The sequence below is a fragment of the Zingiber officinale genome, chromosome 1B (assembly GCF_018446385.1).
Source record: "Zingiber officinale cultivar Zhangliang chromosome 1B, Zo_v1.1, whole genome shotgun sequence".
Lineage (NCBI taxonomy): Eukaryota > Viridiplantae > Streptophyta > Magnoliopsida > Zingiberales > Zingiberaceae > Zingiber > Zingiber officinale.
The window spans coordinates 50,657,051-50,679,631 of NC_055986.1; the positions used below are offsets into that span (position 1 = coordinate 50,657,051).

A 22,581-nucleotide genomic window follows, 5' to 3' on the forward strand; every position below is an offset into this window, starting at 1 on the left:
TTCATAGATATATAATTAAATACAGGATAAAATAATGACCCAATTTCATACTTAAAAAATATTATTTAAATCTTTATCGGAGGCTCTGAATAATTTTAATTTTAATTTTTTTTTATATTATAGTGTAACAGGTATGAAACGCAGTTATTATAATGATGTGATAAATTAGTTAGAGTAGTTATGCAATCGTAGCTATTATAATTATATAAGTATATAGTAATTATGATTTTATAATTATTATAATAATTAACAGATAAAATAATATGAATAAGTTTGTATTCAAGTGTAAGTAAGAAAGTTGGATAATTTTACACGTCATCCTAACCATTTAAGAAAAACATGCGCTTTTGACTTTTTCCTAATTTAAAATTAAAATTAAATTTTTTTATAAATATAAAAAAAATGAAACTGCCACATTAATAGTTCTCCGGAACCGGTTAGACCGCAATATAGAAATCTAAACTGACAAGTGAATGCTCAGGGATCCAGCAAACCATGATAAAAACTAATGTCAAAATTTGACTCCGATTACTCATGTGCCCACCAACTGAACCAAATCGTAAGACCGGAGCGAGTTGGAAAAAGATAGAATCGGAGATAATTAAGAAAGAGGATTGACAAGGTAAAGAAAATAAATAGCAGGTAATTTATTCCTTTCAAATTTACGAGTAGAGTTGGACGTAGAGGACTCGCGACGGACTCGCGAAAGCGCCGGCCGCCGGTCCTCCCCCACCATTCCACCCGAACGGGCAAACCCCCTGACCTCACGCGCCTATTAGTACTATGCCCACCTTCTGCCCTCAAACCTCACCTTGATGCGATCCTTCTCCCACCCTCCCCTCCGCGGCTTCCTCCTACTCCGAAGCCCCAAATCTGTCTCCTCCTTCTCCCCCTCCCTCTCGATCCGCCCCCGATTACTTCTCCTCAAGCGAGATCGGTCGAATCCCAGCTTCCTCAAGAGTTTTTCGCTGTTAGCCAGCGCGGATCTGAAGTTCCCACCGGCTTCTCTGAGATCGGATCTGTTTCCCCCCTCAGCTAGAACCGGCATGGCGTCGGTCGTCGGAGAAGGCTCGGTGGCCGCTCGGTTATGGATAGCATCCAGCAAGGAGGCGCTTCTCGGTTCGTATACTCCCTTTGTTGTGCTTCTCGCGGCGGGAACACTAGACATGGATACTTTCCGTAGATACATCGCACAGGATGCCTATTTTTTGAGGGCCTTCGCGCAAGCGTGAGTAGTGCTTGTCCTGGCTACCTGAGCTTCCATTTCAGTTATTTCGTATTTGATTTGTTTAGTTGGGTTTATGACTTACGGTTAACAAGAATTTGGTTCTAGATTTTGTGAGGTTCATATAGAGAAATATTTTAAGCTATCTATTTTGATAGTTCCTAGGTGTTCCCTGAGAATTCATGTTTCCTTCTCGGTAAATTTCAGCTATGAGATGGCGGCAGAATGTGCTGATGATGATGATGCCAAGGATGCACTCAATGAGTTGAGGAAAGATGCCCTTGACGAACTTAAAATGCACGACTCAGTAATGCAGGTACTATATAAAACACTTTTTCTAGCTCCTTTCAGATTGTGTTCATCAACATTTCCCTTTTCTGTTGATAACACTTAGTTGATGGAAATGAAATTGTATCCCTACATTAAAGGAGAACAATTAGGACCCTATATAAGATCTTGACATTATAACTAAATATCATATGTGACTAATATTTCTAGAAAATGTAATGGTTCTAACACTCTCCTCAAGTTGGAGCATAAAATTATCTAAAATTATTACATAAAATAAAAGTCTAGGAATATTAAAACTAAACTGATTAGACACCCAACAAAGATGAAGACACTAACTCAAAGGCTGAGAAATTTTGATGATGCAATGCTTTGGATGAAGTTGATGACAATTGTCAAAAGTGTTTTTAATTTGTTATTTTGATCTTCATAATAGATGTTTAATCTTTTTCCTTAAGGATTAAATTATTTTAAAGGAGGAAATCTAGAAAGGAAGGGAAGGGGGATGACAAGGAAATGGGAGAGAAGGAAATAACCAAACCAACATTCAATCATATCCTTTTCCCCCTCTCAACGCTAATCTCTCCCTTCCCCACAGATCTCAACACAAGCATGTAGATTGACTATGCCCACTCCTTTTTTTTCCCTTTCATGAATACCTATAAGCTAATTGCAGCCTTAGCTACGAGGCCATCTCAGATGTGGGTGACGAATGTGACAAGCTAAGGAGGTTGACAATATTATTTGTTGGAAATTAAAATTGTATTACCTCCCAAAAATCATATTATACAACCCTATTTATAGATGACACCACATCTAGAAAATAAGAAAAAAGAACTTGTCAAGTCTCCTAAAAAATGGTAAAAAGGGAACAATTAAAATAGGAAAATGTATATAAGGAAGCAAAATATTCTACAATATTATACACTCTCCCTCAAGTTGAGTTGTAAATATCAATTAAGCTTAGCTTGTAATTTAAATCTTCAAAGTTCTTCCTTGGTAGAGCCTTAGTATGTTGGTTGTTAGAACACAAGTTGACAGTTGCAGTAACTCGATTATTCCCTCTTCTATCTTTTATTTATGAAGTGACAATTAATAACCATATGCTTTGTTATATCATGATGTGTTGGGGTTGACTGTTATCATAGAACATCTTCATAGGTTCTTCAACAATGATCTTTAACACCTCTAAGAGTCTTCGTAGCTACATCCCTTCACGTATAACATATGTTATTGCTCTGAATTCAGCTTCTGCACTGCTACTTGACACAACGTACTTTTTCTTGCTACACCATGTAACTAAATTTCCTTATACATATATGCAGTAGCTGGAAGTTTATCTTCAGTAGATCCTACCTAATCAACATCACTCTATATATCTTAATTACTTTTTGGTTTCCTAAAAGACAAGCCCTTTGCTGGTCTTAGTTTCAAATATCTCATGATATTATTGATTGCCTCCATATACTCTTTATTTGGATTGTTCATGAATTCACTCACCATACTAACTGAGTAGCAAATGTTGGTCTTGTGTGTGATAAGTAAATGAAGTTGCCCTTAAGTTTTTGATATCTGCCTTTATTAATTGGTGCACAAAATGCTCTTTAGTTCCTAGTCCGATTGTTGATTCTATGAGAGGGTTTGCTGCTCGAATTCAAGCATTCGAGTTTCTTTTTAGAAGGTTTAGAATATATTCTTTTTATTGAAAGACTGAGATTCCTGCATTTGACTGAGCTATTTCCATTCCAAGAAAATACCTAAGGCTTCCCAAATCTTTGATTTGGAATTATTTGGCTAGTAGACCCTTAAGTGTGTTTATCTCTTGCATATGATCTCCTGGTTAGAATAATATCATTCATGTATGCTATAAGAATGACAATTGTCCTTTGAAATAAACATTCAACAAAGAGGGTGTGATTTGCCTAACATTATAGATAATCATAATATGCTTGATTATTCTAGTAAATTTGTAAAACAAAGCTCTTGGGGATTGTTTGAGTCTATATAAAGATCGTTCAACCTACAAACTTTGTTGATCATTTTTTACTTGTAATTGATAAAGTGACCAATATAGTTTTCGGGCCAGACATAAGAGAACTCAAATTGTTCAATTTGCCTGTAGGAGCAAAAATTTCTTTGTTATTGATTTCACATGATTGTGTGAATCCTTTTGCAATGAGTCAAGTCTTGAATCGATCAACACTTCCATTTTCTCTGTATTTAGTTGTGAAGATCCACTTGCAGTCTACAGGACGTATTCTAGGTGGTAGTTCAATGATCTTTCATGTTCCATTCTTCTCTAGTGCTTGGATCTCTTCTTCAACAACCTACTGTTTTGGTATTATGAGAGCTTCTTGTATGGATTTAGGAATTATGTTTGATTGAGGCTTATCACAAAGCCCTATACTTATTAGATAACCCCTAATATGACACATAGTTATAGATCGGATGCTTTGTGAATTCTTTGCCACTCTTTCATTTTGTAATAGGAAGATCACTGTCTTTGGAAGCCTCAGGATTAGAGTTACCTTGTGGATCCTTTGATCTTGGATCTTGTTCTAATTCTTGGATCCACCTAAGGAGTACTTGGTGCTCTATTTTCCTTTCTTTTCCCTTCTAGGATGGGTGATAAGGTCTTTGGTGTTTCTGAATTGATTAGTGTTTGGGGAACACAAACTAACACTTGAAGAAGAGGAAGTTTCTAGGAAGTGGTATTTGGAAGTTCAAACATTTCTACAAGTGAGCAAAGTATGCAATCATAGATGCATTTGGGTGTGCAGGGATTGTTTCTATCTCGGGAATCAATCATATTTGATAAAGTGTGGGAAATATGTTGGTCATTATCTCTGCATTAATATCCCAAAGCTAACATTTTTGCGTGAAACTATTCTTTCCCTAAATGTCAGATTGAGTAATATGACTGATGTTCAAAAAATATAACATCCATAGAGCTATAGAATTTTCTTATAATTAGTGAATAACATTTGTACCATTTTTGATAAGAAAAATATCCCCGGAAGATACACTCAATGGCTCTAGGATCAATTTTTCTCTGGTATTAGACTATGGATATGGACAAAAGCGGAGCAACTTGATAGGGATGGAGGATATGAGATGTGTTGTTGGGTGTGGTTTAAGAAGGATCTCACTTGGGGTTGAAATTTTAGGACTCGAGGATATTTTTTATTTATGAGGTAGGTTGTGTCGAGTATGACTTCCCATAATATTGTTTTGGTACATGTGTAGATAACATGAGAAATCAGACTATTTGGGCTACTTATGATATTTTTCCTTTCAAGTACATTGTGTTGAGGTGTGGCAACACAAGAGCTTAGATGAATAATAATCACTAAGAATGGATGCAAAATATTCCTTTATGTTGTCCAATTTTACAATTTATATTTTGGTTTGGAATTAAGTTTGAACCATGATATTGAATTTTTGAAATATCAGATCTACCTCTAATTTTTCTTTTATCAGGAAAACCATGTAAATATAGTGTGGTCACATCTATAAATGGTATGAACTAACGAGATCCACTTTAATCATAGACTATGAATTAATGAAAAACTATGTGATTCTTTGTAAGGTAGGTTAGGATAAGAATTTCAAACATGATTTGAGAGTTGACAAATTTCACATAATAGCTTTCTTGAAAAGAGATGGAAAGAAATTCTTGAGATTTCAAAAACTCATTTGGATTTTTATTATTGAAAAGAGATGGAAAAAGATTCTTGAGATAAAAATTTGGATGTCCTAACCTATAGTGTCATAACATAATAGCTTTCCTGAAAATAAAAATTAGATTTTGATTTACTAAACGATATTATGGCCTTTTCTTTTAGGAGAATCATTCACCTCAAGTAGATAGATTCTTGAGCATTCTTTAGTATTGTTTATCATTTTTCCCGAATTTAAGACCCAAAAAAATTTAGTGACACAATTATGATCCTAAGTGAGTCTATTAATTGATATTAAATTGCAATTTAATTGAAGAACTAAAACAACAAAATTGAGTGTTTGGAAAGCTATACCGACTCGTACGTTTTTATGACATGGATGAAATTTATTAGTCTTTCTATGGATAATCATATGGTTTGAAACTCCAAAATCTATAATCTATAAATTCAATTTATCTTTTTAATGCTTAAGACATTTATAGAATTACTTTTATGCGTTAAAGATTGACTCCCAATTATTAGAGTATAATCAACTACATGTGATTGCTTAATTAATTGCTTCAAAATCTGTAGTTGTTCTATCCAAAAAGGATTGGGCTCGACAAACATGGAATTTTCTTCTTTGATTGTAGTGTTGCTTTAGTTTTGTGGGCATGCTGTTGTTTTTTTTGTGAATCTTCTAGAATGTTTTCACGGTGTGATTAGCCTTGTGGCAATATTCGCAATCTGAGTGATTCCTCTACGTATTGTCAGTGCCGATAGGGTAGAATTATCCACTTGGGATGTAGCAGCTGAAGTTTCAGCATCACCTTTTTATGTTTTCTTTTCTTCGTACCTTTGAAAAAGCTTCTTGAAGATTGAGTTGTGGTCTTATCCCCTAATTCTTTCTCGAACTTTATCAAGGTTTTTGTTGAGTTCAAATATAAATTTGTACATTCTTCTTTTTAGCAATTTGCCTATACTTGACTATGCCTTTAGGGCAATTTCATGAATTTTCTTCACACATATCAACTTGTTGTCAATAATGTGTGAAAGTGTTGAAATATTGGGTCGTTGTCAAATCTCCTGGCCGCAAATCACATAGAATACTTTTTATTTTAAATAAGTGTCCTTATATTAGTTTCCCTCGCTATTTTTAGATTTTTTTCGCTATCTTACATTAGAGAAAATTTTCTCCTATCTCATTCATGGAATTAATTAATCGCGACTTAACCATACTCTTCATTTTTAGGTTCTGAATCTCGGGTTGTGTGCTTTTCCTTTTCTATATATGGACATTATCATCTATTGGGTCCATTTGAGATAATAGTTCCCTTTGAGTTTGTACCGTGTAATTAGAGCTGTTAATTTGGGTTGGGCCCGTCGGGTTGGCCCGCCCCGCCAAACAATTTAAGCTGGTTGGGTTGGAATTTTATCAACCCAAGTCCGCCGTGGGCCGACCCACCTAGGCCCACGACCTGTGCGGGTCGACTTGCTCGGGATTGGGTTGGTCCGCGGGTTGAAAAACACATGTAAGTTAAGTTTTAGGCCAATTTATTATCTTTCTTTGTTATAATTTTGAAATAAAAATAGTACTTTTCATCCAACATAAGTACTCGCTTGTGTTCATTTATATTTAAAATACATATTTATGTATACATTTAATTGTAGAAAACTTTTTCGAAATAAAATGTTGAAGATATGAAATATTTTTTAATTTTTTTAAAATTTTTTGATGGGCCCGCGGGTTGGCCCGCCAAACCGCAACCCGCCTTAGAATGGGTTGGGTTGGAAATTTCCCAACCCGCTAAGTTGGCGGGTTGGCCCGCCCCTCCCCGCCCCGCCAAATGGTTAGCCCGCCACGGGCCGACCCGTCCCGCCCCGGGTTGGCCCGTCTGACAGCTCTACGTGTAATGTGGATTTGATTGGGCGTTGGAGACAATAGGATTTTAATTTAGATATCGTATGACCATTTTGAATTTCACTATGTACAAATTGTATGATGATATATATCGTATGAATTTTTGTAAAAGGTCATACGCTATCCCAAACACCCCACATGGCTCGTCCCCCAGCCATCTGTAGATAGTTAAATCAGGAAACTGTGCCACCACATGGAAGGGTATTTTCGCTGGCTTTATCGGGAATCGACTTTTGCTCATTTCTATAAATCTACCATGTGGTGATCAACTCGACTATTCTTTGGGGGCGGTATAGATTGTATGAATGATTGGTAGAGAAAGTGATCAAGAGATAGTGTGCAAACTTGTACGGACGATGTTCAATAGATAATAGAAGAAAAGGAGGGTAGAAGGTTAGCATTAATAGTCGTTCAATGCCTACAATAGGAGAGACGAATATGATCTCCAGTGATGGCTAGGATTTGGAGAGACGACTAAGGTTGGCTCTAATACCATATTGGAAATTAAAATTGTATTAAATCTCAAAACTCATATTGTAAAATCTTATAATGATACCACATCTAGAATAAGGAAAGAGAACTTGTCAAATATATATAAGGAAGCAAGAATATTTTACAATATTCTACTCTATTTGTAGCAACCCTCCAACTCCTTTTTTCAACAAAGATGTTAATTATGAAGGGTTAGCAAACAACATATGAATTGTAATTGAATAAATATAATTTAATTATCATATGCAAAAAATTGGTTTATATGGAGCACTTGTTCAAAATGAAATATGGAATGAGAACTCTTGAAGGCATGAGTTGCTTGAAAATAAACTATAGCTAACTTTCTAATCCATCCTTGTCCCTCTCTTGCACACTTACAGGTTGTAACATCATCTCCTCATAGGTTGTGGCCTTAGTGACTGACCTTTACTATAAGGGTGGAGAATTCCATGAGTTGAGGAGGTTGATAATGGAGGGTTGGGTGGAAATTAAGATGGGAAGGGTAGTGGATTAGGTAGAGAAAATGTGGAGATATTTTTGTGTTTTTTTTCCTTAAATCTGGTTCTCTTCCTTCGCTTTTTCCTAACTTTTGATGGGATCACTTTGAGAGCAAACACCATTCATGGTGTTCATTGAATCTTTATTCCTTGTGGAGTTGTTTCTAGGTAAACAATAGAAGGGTTCCTTGGTGTGAGTGGCCCCTCCCCATCTTGACAAAGTTAAATCCGTCCACTTAGAGTAAATGTACCCTAGATCCATTTCAGGTTCATGATAGTGCAAGATATTAAAGTTGGTGATAAAATGAAAAATTATGAATGATTGCAAAGAAAAAAGATTGATTGGGATTTAAGTGACTTCGACTCATGTGATGAGGAGTTAATATTAATAGAGACATTGAGTTTAGTTCATTATGTCCTCAAGAGACTTTACAAGTGTTAGTGTGGGCACGATTATATTGTGTTGGGCTTTGAGTGTCTGAACACGGCTGTTTGAGGGGGCATGGCTAAGGCATGTCGGGCTCTAATCTCCACGGCAGAAGGGACACAACCAGCTTGTGCTAGGTCTTGGAACCTCTGCGACTACTCCATTTTTCATCTAACTTCAGTTGGAGGATCATGCCCATGCCATAGAGCACGGCCAGAGCGTGTTCCTTGCTTTGAATTCTTGTTCCAAGGCTTTTAGCTCCAATTTAGCTCCAATTTTGCATCCTGTCAATTAAAAAGTGCAAAGAGAAGATCTCTGAAAAAAAAAGTGAAAACAATAAAAGGATATGAAAGTATGTAAGGTCTGTTCATGTGATGGAACAAAATGCATGCTAAACAATACTAAAAATTATGTATGAAATACACATATCAAATACCCTCATATTTGAATATTTGCTTGTCCTCGAGCAAAACTTACAATCTAGATCTATGTGTGTGAATGATGCATCATAATCCCTAACGAATTAGTTTATTCCTATTATGAAGTTTCACTTGTGAGCAAAAATAGCCGAATTGTCCTAATGCGGTCTATCCGAAAGTTTTTGGTACTCAACTCTCTCTAGTTTCAACCTCCAATCCTAGTCAAGTCGTCATCTAGTTATATTCTAATGCTTACAGCGATAGACATTTACCAGCTACACGCAAGATTAGGCCCCCCAAAAGTGCTATGTACCATCAACACAGGGTCTCAAAGGAGTACTTGATAGAAACATGATAGGTATTTCCTTAGTAACTTGAGTGTCTCAAAGAGGTATCATATCGGTTTTCACTCATGACAACTATTTTTTATTCCATATTCTTTTCTTTCTCTCTTTTTTCGCAATGCTCAAGAAACTCTTTTTTTTTCCGCACATTCTCTCTTCGTTTTTTCAGGATTTTGATTTTTTTCCAATGAGTACCATGATCCGAATTTTTTCAGTAGCCAAAATGTAGTGAGGGGTCATCTAGAAGACAAAAGTACTAATCCAGTTCTATGAATCATAACTATTCTCTGATTTATCAACTTTCAAGATCAAGCATATCGTGAAAAAGAGATCCTAAATAACTAGGTCAACATCAAAACTCTTACGGTAAAAACATTACTATAGAAGAAAATAGATTACTAAATATACTAGCATACTATCACAAGAATATAAAATCTATCATGCTAAAATCGTGCATGGGATTTAAAAGCTCCCCAGATCTTTGAGCTTCAGAGGTAGTTTGTTCTGAATCATTGCACTACACTCCTTCGTTAGAGCAATCGTCTTGAAGTCTTTAACCTTCCTCCGATGTGCAAGAATATCTTTCATGAATTTTGCAAATGTCAGCATTTGATGAAGCATCGAGTAGGGGTATGTTCACGCAAAGCACCTTGAGCGTCTCCAATAATTTCCCGAACTACTCATCCTTCTTGGCTTTGACAAAACTCCGAGGGAAGTGTATTGGTGGTATATATGTCCTCAACGAAGTCTTGGAGCTAGGTTCTTCAATCTTTTTCTCGGATTCTTTAGGGGTGACATCTTTATAAAATCCGAGTCTCTCTATCCATGTGGTTTAGACCATTGTCTTTATCCTCTTTGCGTGCATGTGGTTTCGCCAAAGCTCTACCGCTTCTTAAAGTGATAGTGTTGCAATGCTCGACATGGTTCATCACGGGCTGTCTTGGAAATTTCCCAAGGGTTCTCGAAGGGGAGCTACTTCCCTATACAGATTGAGTTTCAAGAACTTTAGTATAATTAACAAGGTGTTCGAGCTTATCTGCCATTTGTTTGATTTCCTCATTCTGCTTGGTTTGGGTAGCAATAAAGGTTTCCAATAATATCTCTATATTGGATTTTGTACTTGCTAAGATCTCGGTGGTGGTTTATGATTTTCCTACGCAACTTATTCTTGATTGCTCTCATAAGATGAATTTGGGTGATTCCTCCAACCAGAATCGTAGTTGCAAATGACATTTACTTGTTCTACTTGGATTTCTTGAGGTCACAGCTCTTACCTAGCAAATCCTAACTGTAGAACCTCTTTTGTCTTCCCATTAATGGGTGATTCCATGCCACATTCTCGATGATATCATAGGCTTCATCTACTGCTTTACTCATTAGGGAACCTCCAACAACGGAATCCAATAAAACCTTTGTCGAATATGTGATCCCGTTGTAGAATGTGTGGATAATCAATCACCACTCTAGTCCATGATAGGGACATTGTTGCAAAAGTTCCTTCAATCTGACCCATGCATCACACAACGACTCCCCATCTCTTTGCCCAAAGCTTGTGATTTGATTCCTTAAATGTGTCGTCTTGCTAGGAGGGAAATATTTATCTGGGAAACGTCTCTCCAGCCGATCCCATGTCGTAATACACCTTGATGGACAAAAATGTAACCAAGCTCTAGCCTTGTTCCTTAAAGAGAAAGGAAACAATTGCAACCTAATAATATCTACAGAGACACCATCACACTTTAGCATTTCACTAAGAATACCTCTAGGTGAAGATAGGGATTATATGTGGGTGCACCTCTACATTGGTTCTGTTGTACCATTGCTAGTGTTGTAAATGACGGTAGGCGGTGGCGGGGAGGTGAGTAATCACCTATTGCCTCGGCTGCCTAAGTGGTTGAATATTTTTTACTATTTTTTATACATAGTATTATAAATAGTCATTATTCTTTATGTAATATATGTAATTAAATAATGTTTATGCAAAAATAAGCTTTATACAATACAATACACTTTACATAAGGTACCAATCAATATATAAATGCAACTAACAAGATAATTAATAAAGATTTATCCCCATATTAATACTAAAAAAGTAATATCATTACTTTTACCAAAAACTTAAGTTTAAAATTCAAAGTTTCAATCCAACATGGCAACAAACGATTACGGATTAATAGGCCCAAGGTGCTTTGACTTCTTTTTAGAAGAATCTCCCTCCATTTGACAATTATCATTCTCTACATCAACACCTATATTTACTTCCATCACCTCTTCTTTTAGTTCATCCACCCTTTCTCGCTTCTTATTCTTGTTATTTTCAAGATAAGCTCTCACTTTGTTTTTATCTTCATCGGATGCTTTAGGACATGCTTCAACTTGTCCAAAAATACCCACAATATGATGCTTCATCAAATAAACTCCTCCCTTAATAAGCCTCTTATACAATTTGCATGTGATCCAATCTTTTTCTTCTTTTCAATACAACATCCCATAATCCCAAACAATATCACTAGACTTTCGCTTCATTTCCACGTCCAGTTGTTTCTCATTTTTTGTCATTAATCTTCAATAATTAAATAAAAGATCAAAAACTAGAAAAAGAACTTACGAGAAATATAAAAGCTAACCTAGTGGCGATAGCAGGCGGTGGCGGTGGCAGTGACGATGGTGGGGGCGATTCCAGGCAGAAGGAGATGAGTTGTGGTTGACTTGGTGGGTTGGTGGAGTTATTTATGTTTTGAAAGACAGAGAAAGTGTATTAATATATCTAAGGTTTTCAAATTTTGTTGACTTTGATCGCCTCACTTACTGCCTCGACTGCCTCATTTGCCGCCTCACCCACCGCCTCATCGGTCTTGCCTCATCTTTGACCACCTAAAACATCGCCTAATGCAAAGGCAGTGCGGTTGATGCTTGTCTCCTGCCTCGATTGATATTTAGATCACTCACCATTGCAAGTAATGCTGGGTTAAGTTCAAAGTTATCAACGTCGATTGGTGGTCTTGCAATGCTAGATCTTAGTCCTCTATTACTAGGCGTGGCATAGTCCTTTAGAGGTATGCTATTTTTGTTGGTACCCATCTGCACATAAAAATGGAAGGTTAGAATAAGCAGTAAAGGAGAGAAAGAAAAAGAAAGAAAAATAGAAATAGTAAGAAAAGAAAGAAATCTAAATTAACCAAATTGCAATTGAACTAATATCTATTTTCCCGTCAACGACACAAAAAATTTAATGGGAGAAAACTGTAGCCACAAGGTTGTCGTCAAGTAATAAAAGATATTGATGAACTATAAAATTGGTTGCTAGTCAAAATCACAAATTGCAAGAGTTGAGAAAAAAAGAAAATTAATTGAGAAAACACGAGAAGTCATAGGAGAAATTAGATCTTGGGGAGCAATTCTAGAATTTTGATTTTGCCATGATGAGTGTTGACATCCTAAATACCATTCTCTTATTTCAATGTTTATTTGCTTGCAGGTGGTCCTGAGGTAACCGATATGAGTTTTGAAATTATACCGGAGTGCCTACGCAAACGCGACATCTACTTTCAAGGTAACCTTACTAAAACGATCACTTTCACAAGGAAGCCCTGTCACAATGCCCCACGGTCCTCTAGGTGCTATCCTCTACTTTGTGACGCCGAATCAGGGTAAACCTATTAGGATCTGTGATAGCCAATGGCGTTCTCGCGAGGTTTTGGACTATGTTCGTGAACAACCCATCACATCTTGGTCTTTATGGGTCGGAGTTGAGTTCACATCCTTTTTTGTGTCCTGTGAGATATGAAGATGCACGGTTAGTGTCAAAATCATGTATGTGCAATAAAGCCAGATCTTGGATAAACAAATCATGCAATAAGAAAAGATGAATTACGTATAAAACAAGCGTCAGCAAGTAGCTACTTCCTCATCATAGAATTATGATTACTATTACTCCATGGAAATGAAATTATAACCTTAAGACAAAGAAGAAGACATCCTATAATTCGAATCAAAGAGAAAAGAGGAAACTTAGTTGTGATGTTGCTGATGTCTTTGGAAGAATCTTCAAGCTCTAGGATGGAGGGAAACTTCACTCCTAGGAACGACTCTCCTAGGTTCCTTGTCACGGGGAAAACCCTTCCTCCTAAAATAAGAGCCTCTTAGGCCTTTTCATAGTGCTTGGAACCAACAAAAACGGATGTAGGATTCTAAAAATAACGAGGCATCACCACCGTGCCATGGCCGTGTTGCTCCAAGCGGCAAGAGTCGGGGCCAGACATGGCCTTGCCTGTGGGCACAGCCAAACCATGTTCGACTCTGAGTGTCTGAACATGACCGTGCTAGGGGGCACGATTAGGGCGTGTTAGGCTTTGAGTAAATCTGGCTCCATTGTAGAACGGGTACAACATTGCCCCGGGGGGGGGGGGGGGGGGGCACGACCAGCCCGTGTCAAGTCCTAGAACCTCTGCGGTTGCTCCGTTTTTTGTCTAGCTTTGGTTGGAGGATCACACGTGTCATGGGACACAGCCAGAGTGTGTGCCTCGCTTTGAATTCTTGTACCAATGCTTTTAGCTCCAATTTAGCTCCGATTTCGTGTTTGGTCAATTAAAAAGCGCAAAGAGCATATTTCCGAATAAAAAAAAAAGTGAAAACAATAAAAAGAAAATGAAAGTATACAAGTTATGCTCATCTGATGGAACAAAATGCATGGAAAAAATATTAAAAACTATGCATGAAATACACACATCACCATGCGACCTTAAGGTGACGGGTTTCTGTGCGAAAATAGCCTCTTGCAAAATGCAAGATAATACTGCGTATGTTAGACCCAATGTGGTCCGACCCTTCTCCGGGACCTTGGCGGAAGTTTTGTGCACTAGACTATTTTTTTTGTAGTCCAAGTATATAGTTGAAGGAGAGATATATATCATGTCTATCTTATTACATCAAAAATATAAATCAAGTACAATTTATTTTTCTAATTGAGGTTATGGTGTACTAATCCTTTTTGGCATAGATGAAGTGGCAAATCACCTTGTGCATTGCATATTATGTTAAAGTTGCGGTCTTCATGAAATGATTCTATTCGGATCATCTTATAAGCTATATGTGTCATTGCCTTGCATTATGCTTCAACGTTGGATTATGATGATATATTTTGTTTTTTTTCTTTTCTGTAAGTATCTCATGATAGTTTTGATGTGATTTAACCAAGTCAAGTTAGGTTATGTTATGTTTGATCCTTATGTTTAAGTGTGCAGGAATTTAGGAGCACAAGAAGTTGAGCGAAATACGTAGCTAGCGAGAAGGGTGACACAGGAAAGAGTCGACGGGTTCGGTGCGTCCGAGGGACGAGGTGCCGCGGAAGAGTACGTCGGCGGACGAGAAGAAAGCGCGTGACGTTTCTGAAGGACGAGAAGCTAGAGCGGAAGATTACTCAAGAAGAAGGCCAGAAGATGAGTTTGGGTGAATCTAATTTCGGATGATCGAAATTACCCAAGCAATTAGAGAAGGTGTCGGACTAGTTAGCACAAGGCTGACTGATCCGGGCGCTTGGACCAGCAGGCCTGGGCGCTTCAGGTTGCTTGATGGGTGTCTCGACGTTGCGGATCAACTTTTGGGTTCACGTCAACCATGGTCCGCGTGCCTGGAGCAGGTCTGGGCTCCCGGAGATGAATAAAACTTGGTCACTTGGCCGTTGCATGGAGATAGAGTTTTTGCCATGTTGGGGGCGTCCTGATCGTGCTACGTCAGCAAACGGTTAGATTCGATCAGTAGGTTATAAATAGAGCCTGGTCACAGTGGCTTCGAAAAATACACTTCTGTGCTTCGAATTTCATTTTGCCTTTCATTTCCGAGCTTCATTGTCGTGTACGAGGCTTCCCTGCCTCGGACATTTTGTTCGAGAAGGAGATCTTCATAGTGAGCCTACTTTCTTTGGAGTAGCAATCTTCTGATTGCAAACCAAGTAAAATTGTTTGTCTCGTACTCTTCGTAATTCTATTATCTTTTTATTAAGTGTGTAATTGTTTAAGCCCAATTGTTTGAGAAAGATATACTCATTTTTTTTTGTGCATGACAATTCACTCTCCTTTTATTGGCCGCACGGGACCTACATTTTCTACATTACCAGTTGCCTCCAATATACATACAAAAATTTGAGGTTGATATTCTATCGATACTGAATCCTCGATAATCGGTGGCCAAAAATACATCATTATTTCGACATTCATGCTTCTCGTAAAGTAAATCATTCTCTTAAATTCTTTAATATTATTAAAAGGATTCTTTACATTCCCTCCTAATTGTTAGGATTGATGACAAACCGACTAGAGGTGGAGGTCCTGAATAGATGCTGCCTTTAATTTCAAATTCTCACACAACATAAACAGATCAAACTGTTAGTAGAACGAGTGTGCAGATGTGTCTACGTGGTTGATCCTGTCAAGAGTGTACACAACGAAAATAAGATAAACACGAATGCAAGATGATGCTAAAACGGGTATTTAATGTGGTTAGGAGATCTTGCTCCTAAACCATGGCCTACAAACCACTCCTTTATAAGAGGCAACAGGAAGACCTCTTACAATTCCAACATTGGGATGTATATAATAATCACTCCTCTTAAATGTAAAGCAAGACTAAGGGAAGAATATCTAGAGCATAAGTTGAAGCCTTCAACCTTGAATTTGGCACTTGAATATCTTTGAGCAAATTTAATACTTTATGAGTATATAATACGTTTTCATGCAACAGAACACCAATGTACTGTTTAAGCCTATATATTTACTAGTTATACCTTCTACTTACACTTTTTGGTTGTTAACTGTGAGTTAAGTGACTTTTCCCACTAAACTTTGATTGCAAGAGCAATCCTTAAAGTCTTCATCTTCTGACATGATTATGATTTTGCATAGTTGAAGTTTTTTACTTTGCATCTAAATATATATTGCTTCTTGCAAAAAAATGCGTTGTGTATTTTCTTTTGATAAAAATGTCCCTTGGGAGCTATAAGCAACCTTCACGCTAAGATAGCAATGCAATCTTCTCAAATCTTTGATAACAAATTTGGCTTCAAGATATTTTTTGATGTTTTAAAGGGACATTTTGAACACACAGTTGCAGTATTGTGTCAGATAAAGACCAAGGAACATGATTAAACAACTTTGGAGGTGGACTAGGTTTTGGGGAGGGGGACATGATTGGACGAGTATTTGGAAAGTGTAGACCACATTGGAGAGATAGGTAAAAGAGATGGGTAGGTCTTGCAGCCAGGAGAAGAGGCAACTTCATTAGAAAGGACTAAGTCAAGTATGCATTTATACCAAGTTGAGAAACTTCTTCTTCTTATTATTATTATATAAAATTGACTAGGTGTGTCCTGGACTCAATTATGTCTTGATAATTTTATTCAACACCTACAATGCACAATTCACACGCACAAAAGGATCATAGTTAAGTTGTGTTGCTTTTTGAATTTAGGGCATCACATATTGTTAGTCTTTTTTATAATGATAGGTACTTTTTTTTTTACCATATAAGAGGGAGCTGCAATGAGAATATATTTGTTTATAACTAAGGGTAACAATGACACATGGAATCGTAGCAAGTGTGATCTCATTGACAACAAATATATATTTTTAGTTATTTTCTGCCAAGAGTTGTTTACTGATGTGTGAGTTCTGCAAGTGCATGGTCGTCGTCAAGAATAAAATATCGTCCACTAGGATCGTATTGTTGAATACCAGTTTACGTACAAAGTAGATTATCTAGATGAATAAAAATGAGGGAATTGTTACCAAAGCAAAGCGATCCAAGAAAAACGGCAGGCGATGGGGAAAACCAAATTGAGACAATCCTAGGGGTTTGGTTTCACCATGATGATTGATGACAATCTTGTGATTATTTCTTTTCTATCTCAATGTTGGATTATATTTGAAGGGGTTGTCCTAAGGTGATCAATATGTCTATGGGAAAGGGAAAAGAAAGAAAACACCGATGTGTCTATCCTAATACAATTCATAAAGCAAATTAGGACAAACCCTTTATGTTCTAACAAACCATATAAGCCTCGAGAGGTTAAGAACCCTCAAGTCAGTTCTATAGGTCGGAGATTAGGGTTCCTAATGATTTATTTGGCCAAATTTTGTTCACCAATTCTAGTAATATAATGATACTAAAGTATATGGGAAAATGTTTATCATTCTTATCATCAAACTGTACTTAACTACCTGGATCTCATACCAACTTTATCCAACATTGTGCCACTCATAATGTTGGAAGCAAAGTACATAAAAAGATGTTAATATCCCAAAAATGAGTTTAATTTCTTTAACTTTAAGTGACATCTAAATCCAATAATTTTAGAATTTGAAATCTTTGGATTAAAATAACTGATGTAAGATTTGACATCATTGGGTGAGAGATTGCTATTTTAGTGACAGTCCTTCACCTCAAATTTTAGGTGGGTATGTGTTTACATCTGTGAATTGTATTACTATCTTATTCACTGTTATTTGTTATGTTTGAAGAGAACGAGCAGTCTCCTGTGGCTATACCAACTGACCAAACTATTAAGATTCCTTGTTACCAACTTCATGATCAAGAGAGAAGTCAAAATTAGATTGATAAGCAAGTAGAGTATATCATATTGGGAGCAAGATGATCAATTGTGGTATTCTAGCCATCTACGCGGCTTCATACTGTTACTATTGATGATATGTTAAACTATTGGAGCAAAAGGTGAAGCTATCTCCTTAGCGATGATATGTTAAACTAGCTTTAGCAGATAATGATTAAATTATGCTCCTTTCAATTATTCATTTTAGGCTTCTCAACAATTCATCTGTTTCACATGTGATGTAAAATGGTGATCATATTTTGAGATCTCATTAGCTGAACAGAAAATGGCAATTCAAATTACTATGTTTTTTTCTTCCCTTGTGTAATTTTTTGAGTTTGTCTACCACATGAATGTTTCCATCTTGCTATCCTATGTTTTTTTTTTTACATTAAGTAAAATTCTTCTGTTTATCCAATTTAAAAGAAGGATTTAAATATTTGATGAGATGCAGCTTATAAATAGGTTTGAACTCCAATTTTCATCTTATCTTGGTACAAATTCACACTGCTTGCTTGTACACTAAATAATTATCTGGATATATGTGCATGTGAGTCTATCTGAGGGAACCAGTTATGCAGGATTGGGGAGTTGATCCCACCAAAGAGATAATTCCCAACCCAGCAACTCTAAAGTACACTGAATTCTTGCTTGCAACTGCTGCTGGAAAAATTCGAGGGGAGAAGGGTCATGCAAATATAGTCACTCCGTTTGAGAAGACAAAAATAGCTGCTTACACAGTTGGTTCAATGACTCCTTGTATGCGGCTTTATGCATTCTTAGGTAAAGAGCTCCAGTCATATTTGAAAGCCCAAGGAAATTGTCATCCATACAAGAGGTGGATTGACACTTATTCCTCCACAAGCTTTGAGGTATTGGATATCTACAAGCAACCAACAATTGCTAAGCATTTTCATCCATAATTTAACACTCAACTACTATTAGGCCAAGGCCAAACCCTAAACTTTATTCGTAGTGCTTACATTTGTGTCTGGTTTCTATTGACTAGGAATCTGCCATGCAAATAGAAGACTTGCTTGATAAGTTGAGTGTTTCATTGACTGGTGGTGAGCTGGAAATAATGAAAAAGCTTTATTGTCAAGCTATGAAACTTGAAGTTGAATTTTTTAATGCTCAGTCTATTGTCCAACCGGTGGTAGTTCCATTCACCAAAGTGCTTGATAAGGAAACTCAGCTGGTTATTTGTTCCGATTTTGACTTGACATGCACTATGCTTGATTCCTGTGCCATATTGGCAGAGCTAGCAATCTTAACTGCATCCAAGGTTGTTCAGAGTGACACTGATTCTTTGGCTACTCAGAAATCGTCTTCAGTTATGAGGAACTCTTGGGATATACTTTCTAAGCAGTATGCTGAAGAGTATCAGCAATGCATAGAAAGCTTACTTTCTGCAGAACAAGGTTATCTTTATGCAAATTAGTTATAAGTTGATTAGGAAATAATGTTTCTTCATTGGGGATTAGTAGTTGCAAAAGTTAATAATACTTACCTTGTCGCCATGCAGCTGAAACATTTGACTATGAAAGCCTATGCAAAAGCATTGAGAAGCTCTCTGATTTTGAAAAGCAGGCAAATTCTAGGATCATCCAGTCAGGATTGCTGAAGGGATTGAATCTAGAAGACATCAAAAGGAATGGGGAGCGATTGATCCTACAAGATGGATGTAAAGATTTTTTCCAGAAGGTTATAACAATAAAGGAAAACTTCGATGCTGATTTCCATATACTCTCTTTTTGTTGGTGTGCAGATCTTATAAGATCATCCATTGCCTCAGGTATATCCTCCTTGTTTATTCACCATGTTTTTAAAATCCAGGTTACATTTCCTTTCCCTGTTGAAGTTTATGTTCTTATCTTGACACATTGAGACTATAAGAAATTGGCCGCACTCTCTCTCATGTTCATAATTTTTTTTACATTATAATTACATTTATCATTTATGAAAATGTAGTGGCCTTATATCAGTCTTATATGCAACTGGAGAGTTGTAGGGTACTAGAACTCTAGAATGCACTTACAAATGACAAACATGAAACAAGATAAATTTCTTGGAACACTATTAATCAAATTCTATATCTTAAATTTTAATTGCTCTCATATTGTTTATTCCCTTGATCCTTAATATCAAGTAAACTCTTGATCGATGCTTGAACTTAACTTTCCAGTTGTTTATTCCTTTCATCCTTAATAGTAAGCTCTTGCGTGATATCCATGATTGTCGTCAGAAAAGAAGAGAATGGAAATGCAAATGGAAACATTTCATTTCCTACAGAAACTTGTTTAATCTTCTACATGGCCGAGAATTATATTTTTGAAACTGAGAGATTAGTGATTTGAGAGAATATTTCCATCTTTGTTCAAAGGCAAGTCTGAGAAACAAAAAGTGATTTGCCTCTATTATGTTTATTAACTGTAGGAGATATTTCTATAAATGGAACTACTGGTGGAATTAAGTCATTATACTCCCTCAATTTGGAATGTTGAGGTATTATGTAATGCTCCATTGGGTCTAGTTGCTCATTTGTTGCAGAACCTTGTGGACCACAAAAACTGGCACCTTGTGCATGAATGACTGATGCAAACATGCAATCTCATCTCCCATCATTTTTATTACTGCAATTCATGTAATGCCAAATGGTTTGTCCTGATTGATTAGTCAATTGAATTGTTATGTCTTTTGAGTTCTATTATCGATTGTAATTGTAATATTTTATATATTACCGGAGAGATTTTTTTAACATATTTTTTATCCAAACTATAGTTTGGTTAATAGGAATCAATGCTATCCTACTGAAAAGAAGGTAGTTAATTTCTATAATGTTACGAGGAATCTATCTCAACTTGTCATTTTCTTCAGTAGGTTGCCTAAATGATTTGAGCATACATGCAAATGAGTTCAACTACGAAGGATCTATTTCAACTGGTGAAATTATCACAACCATGGAGTCTCCCACGGACAAGGTCAATAAATTCAGAAGCATCCTATCCAAGCTTGGCAATGAAAAGAAACAGTTGTCCATCTACATTGGGGATTCGGTCGGTGATTTGCTGTGCTTGTTGGAAGCAGATGTTGGGATAGTGATCGGATCGAATTCAAGTTTAAGGAGAATCGGGGAGAAGTTTGGTGTCTCATTCACCCCATTGCACCCTGCTGTGATAAAGAAGCAAATGGAGGTTGTAGGGAATGACTCGTACCCATGGAAGGGGTTGTCTGGTATTCTCTATACTGCATCTAGCTGGACAGAAGTACATGCATTTATTTTGGGGGCATAATTTTTATCTATTTTGCACCTCTTTCCTCTTGTTGTTAAGAGTAATATAGACTCGTTCCTATATCAATATGTGGCTGGTTTTGTGAAGCCACAAGTTTCTTATTTATCCTCCACATTTAGATTGATGGAAAGAAGAATTACTTTGTCCCTGGCAATCGTTTCTTGCTGCCAACCCATCTACAAGTAGTAGCCAGTCGGCATTTTTATCAGACAGTCGAAGATATATAAGTTTCAGTTTTTGCATGTACATCTCATTTGTACTTGTGGTATCAAAAACAATGTCCAAAATCAGACATTTTTAGAACTAGGGATGGAACTCGAGACTTTAAGACAAGAATTTTAGAATATCAGATGAATGTGTATCCTCTATGCAAGTTGAGAAATTCAATCACCTTTCAGCATGAGTCTGTAAAATCTGGGGATGTGCCTTCAGAAGTCCAAATATTTCATTTCTAGTGTAGCAAAAAGGTGATTTTCGTCCCAATGTTTCATTTCCATGAGTGCATGCTAAATGGTGACATTTCTAGCTGACAAAATTCACCGGCAATTTACAAAATCATGCGCTTGAAGTTGTGTAACCAAATATGTGCAACAAATATTCTTCCGCCTAAATTTGTCTCCTGAATTGTGTGCACGTTGAACCGTTGAGTGACCAAACCATGTGGTAAGTCGAAGTGTCAAACTCTGTTGCCAATTTGCCGTCTAAAATTTTGGTAACAGCCCAATGCTCTTCTCATTTCACCTATAATTATGAAAAATGAAACTCTATTCTTCTCTACACTGTCCACGATTTCTAAAGCTTTGAATGTGCCCGATGGTTGGTAAAACACCCTAAGTTTCTTCTTTGCAGCACCAACAATTTCTCAACCAAACACTCCATCCGATGGGCAACAAAGCCCTTGGCCTATTCTCTCTGTGCCAACGATTTCTTATGGAAGTTCTCAACATGTCCAACTATAAATGTGAGCTTAATGAATGCGTTTTTGATCTTTAATCATGATTGATACGAGATATAACGAGCAGGTTCAAGATATGACATGGCGGTCAAAATCAAGGAGATGTGATGGTCAAAGTCAAGGTAATATGGTGTTCAAAGTCAAGGGAAGAAAACATTCCCCAACTAGCTTTGTTATTCACCCCGCGCTAAGCATTCCTCAATTGACTTTGTTATTTGTCTGGCGCTAAGGCTTGCAGGGCCAACTTGACTGGATTACAAGTCGTTTGGAATATGGTTGACTGGCCCTTAAGTCGGTCGGACATATGGGTTTAATTCTTTACGCTTGAATTGGGAAGCAAGCACGTCCGATCATTCAATAGCCGATTGAGTTTAGGGGATATCCATCTATCGACCATAGGTCCGGTCGAGAGAAAGGTTAAACTCCTTACTCTATACGAGCCTCTCTATACACGCCCGG

At 36.9% G+C, this 22,581-nt stretch overlaps 1 protein-coding gene and 1 non-coding gene across 3 annotated transcripts; both read left to right on the top strand.

The window, feature by feature from the left end:
* The first annotated feature begins 650 nt into the window (after positions 1–650).
* On the top strand, positions 651–21,426 carry LOC122056395 (bifunctional TH2 protein, mitochondrial-like). Of its 2 annotated transcripts, none has more exons than XM_042618329.1 (6): positions 651–1,228; positions 1,433–1,541; positions 18,456–18,746; positions 18,884–19,295; positions 19,400–19,669; positions 20,752–21,426. In XM_042618329.1, the coding sequence occupies exons 1-6, from the start codon at positions 816–818 to the stop codon at positions 21,165–21,167; spliced, it is 1,911 nt and encodes a 636-aa protein (XP_042474263.1). In that variant the 5' UTR covers positions 651–815; the 3' UTR covers positions 21,168–21,426. The 2 variants fall into 2 exon arrangements, with proteins under 2 accessions (XP_042474263.1, XP_042474269.1); XM_042618335.1 differs by having other exon boundaries at positions 20,755–21,426.
* Positions 10,738–10,843, top strand: LOC121994862. Its single transcript, XR_006115812.1, has one exon. It is a non-coding gene; the product is annotated as a small nucleolar RNA R71 (small nucleolar RNA).
* Positions 21,427–22,581: the final 1,155 nt, after the last annotated feature.

What these genes read in the sequence shown, in the direction of transcription:
- LOC122056395 (XM_042618329.1), top strand. Translation starts at nt 816, where the DNA reads ATGCGATCCTTCTCCCACCCTCCCCTCCGCGGCTTCCTCCTACTCCGA. An exon ending in TGCACGACTCAGTAATGCAG is followed by an intron (nt 1,542 to 18,455) that starts GTACTATATAAA and finishes CCAGTTATGCAG; the next exon opens with GATTGGGGAGTTGATCCCAC. An exon ending in CTTACTTTCTGCAGAACAAG is followed by an intron (nt 19,296 to 19,399) that starts GTTATCTTTATG and finishes GTCGCCATGCAG; the next exon opens with CTGAAACATTTGACTATGAA.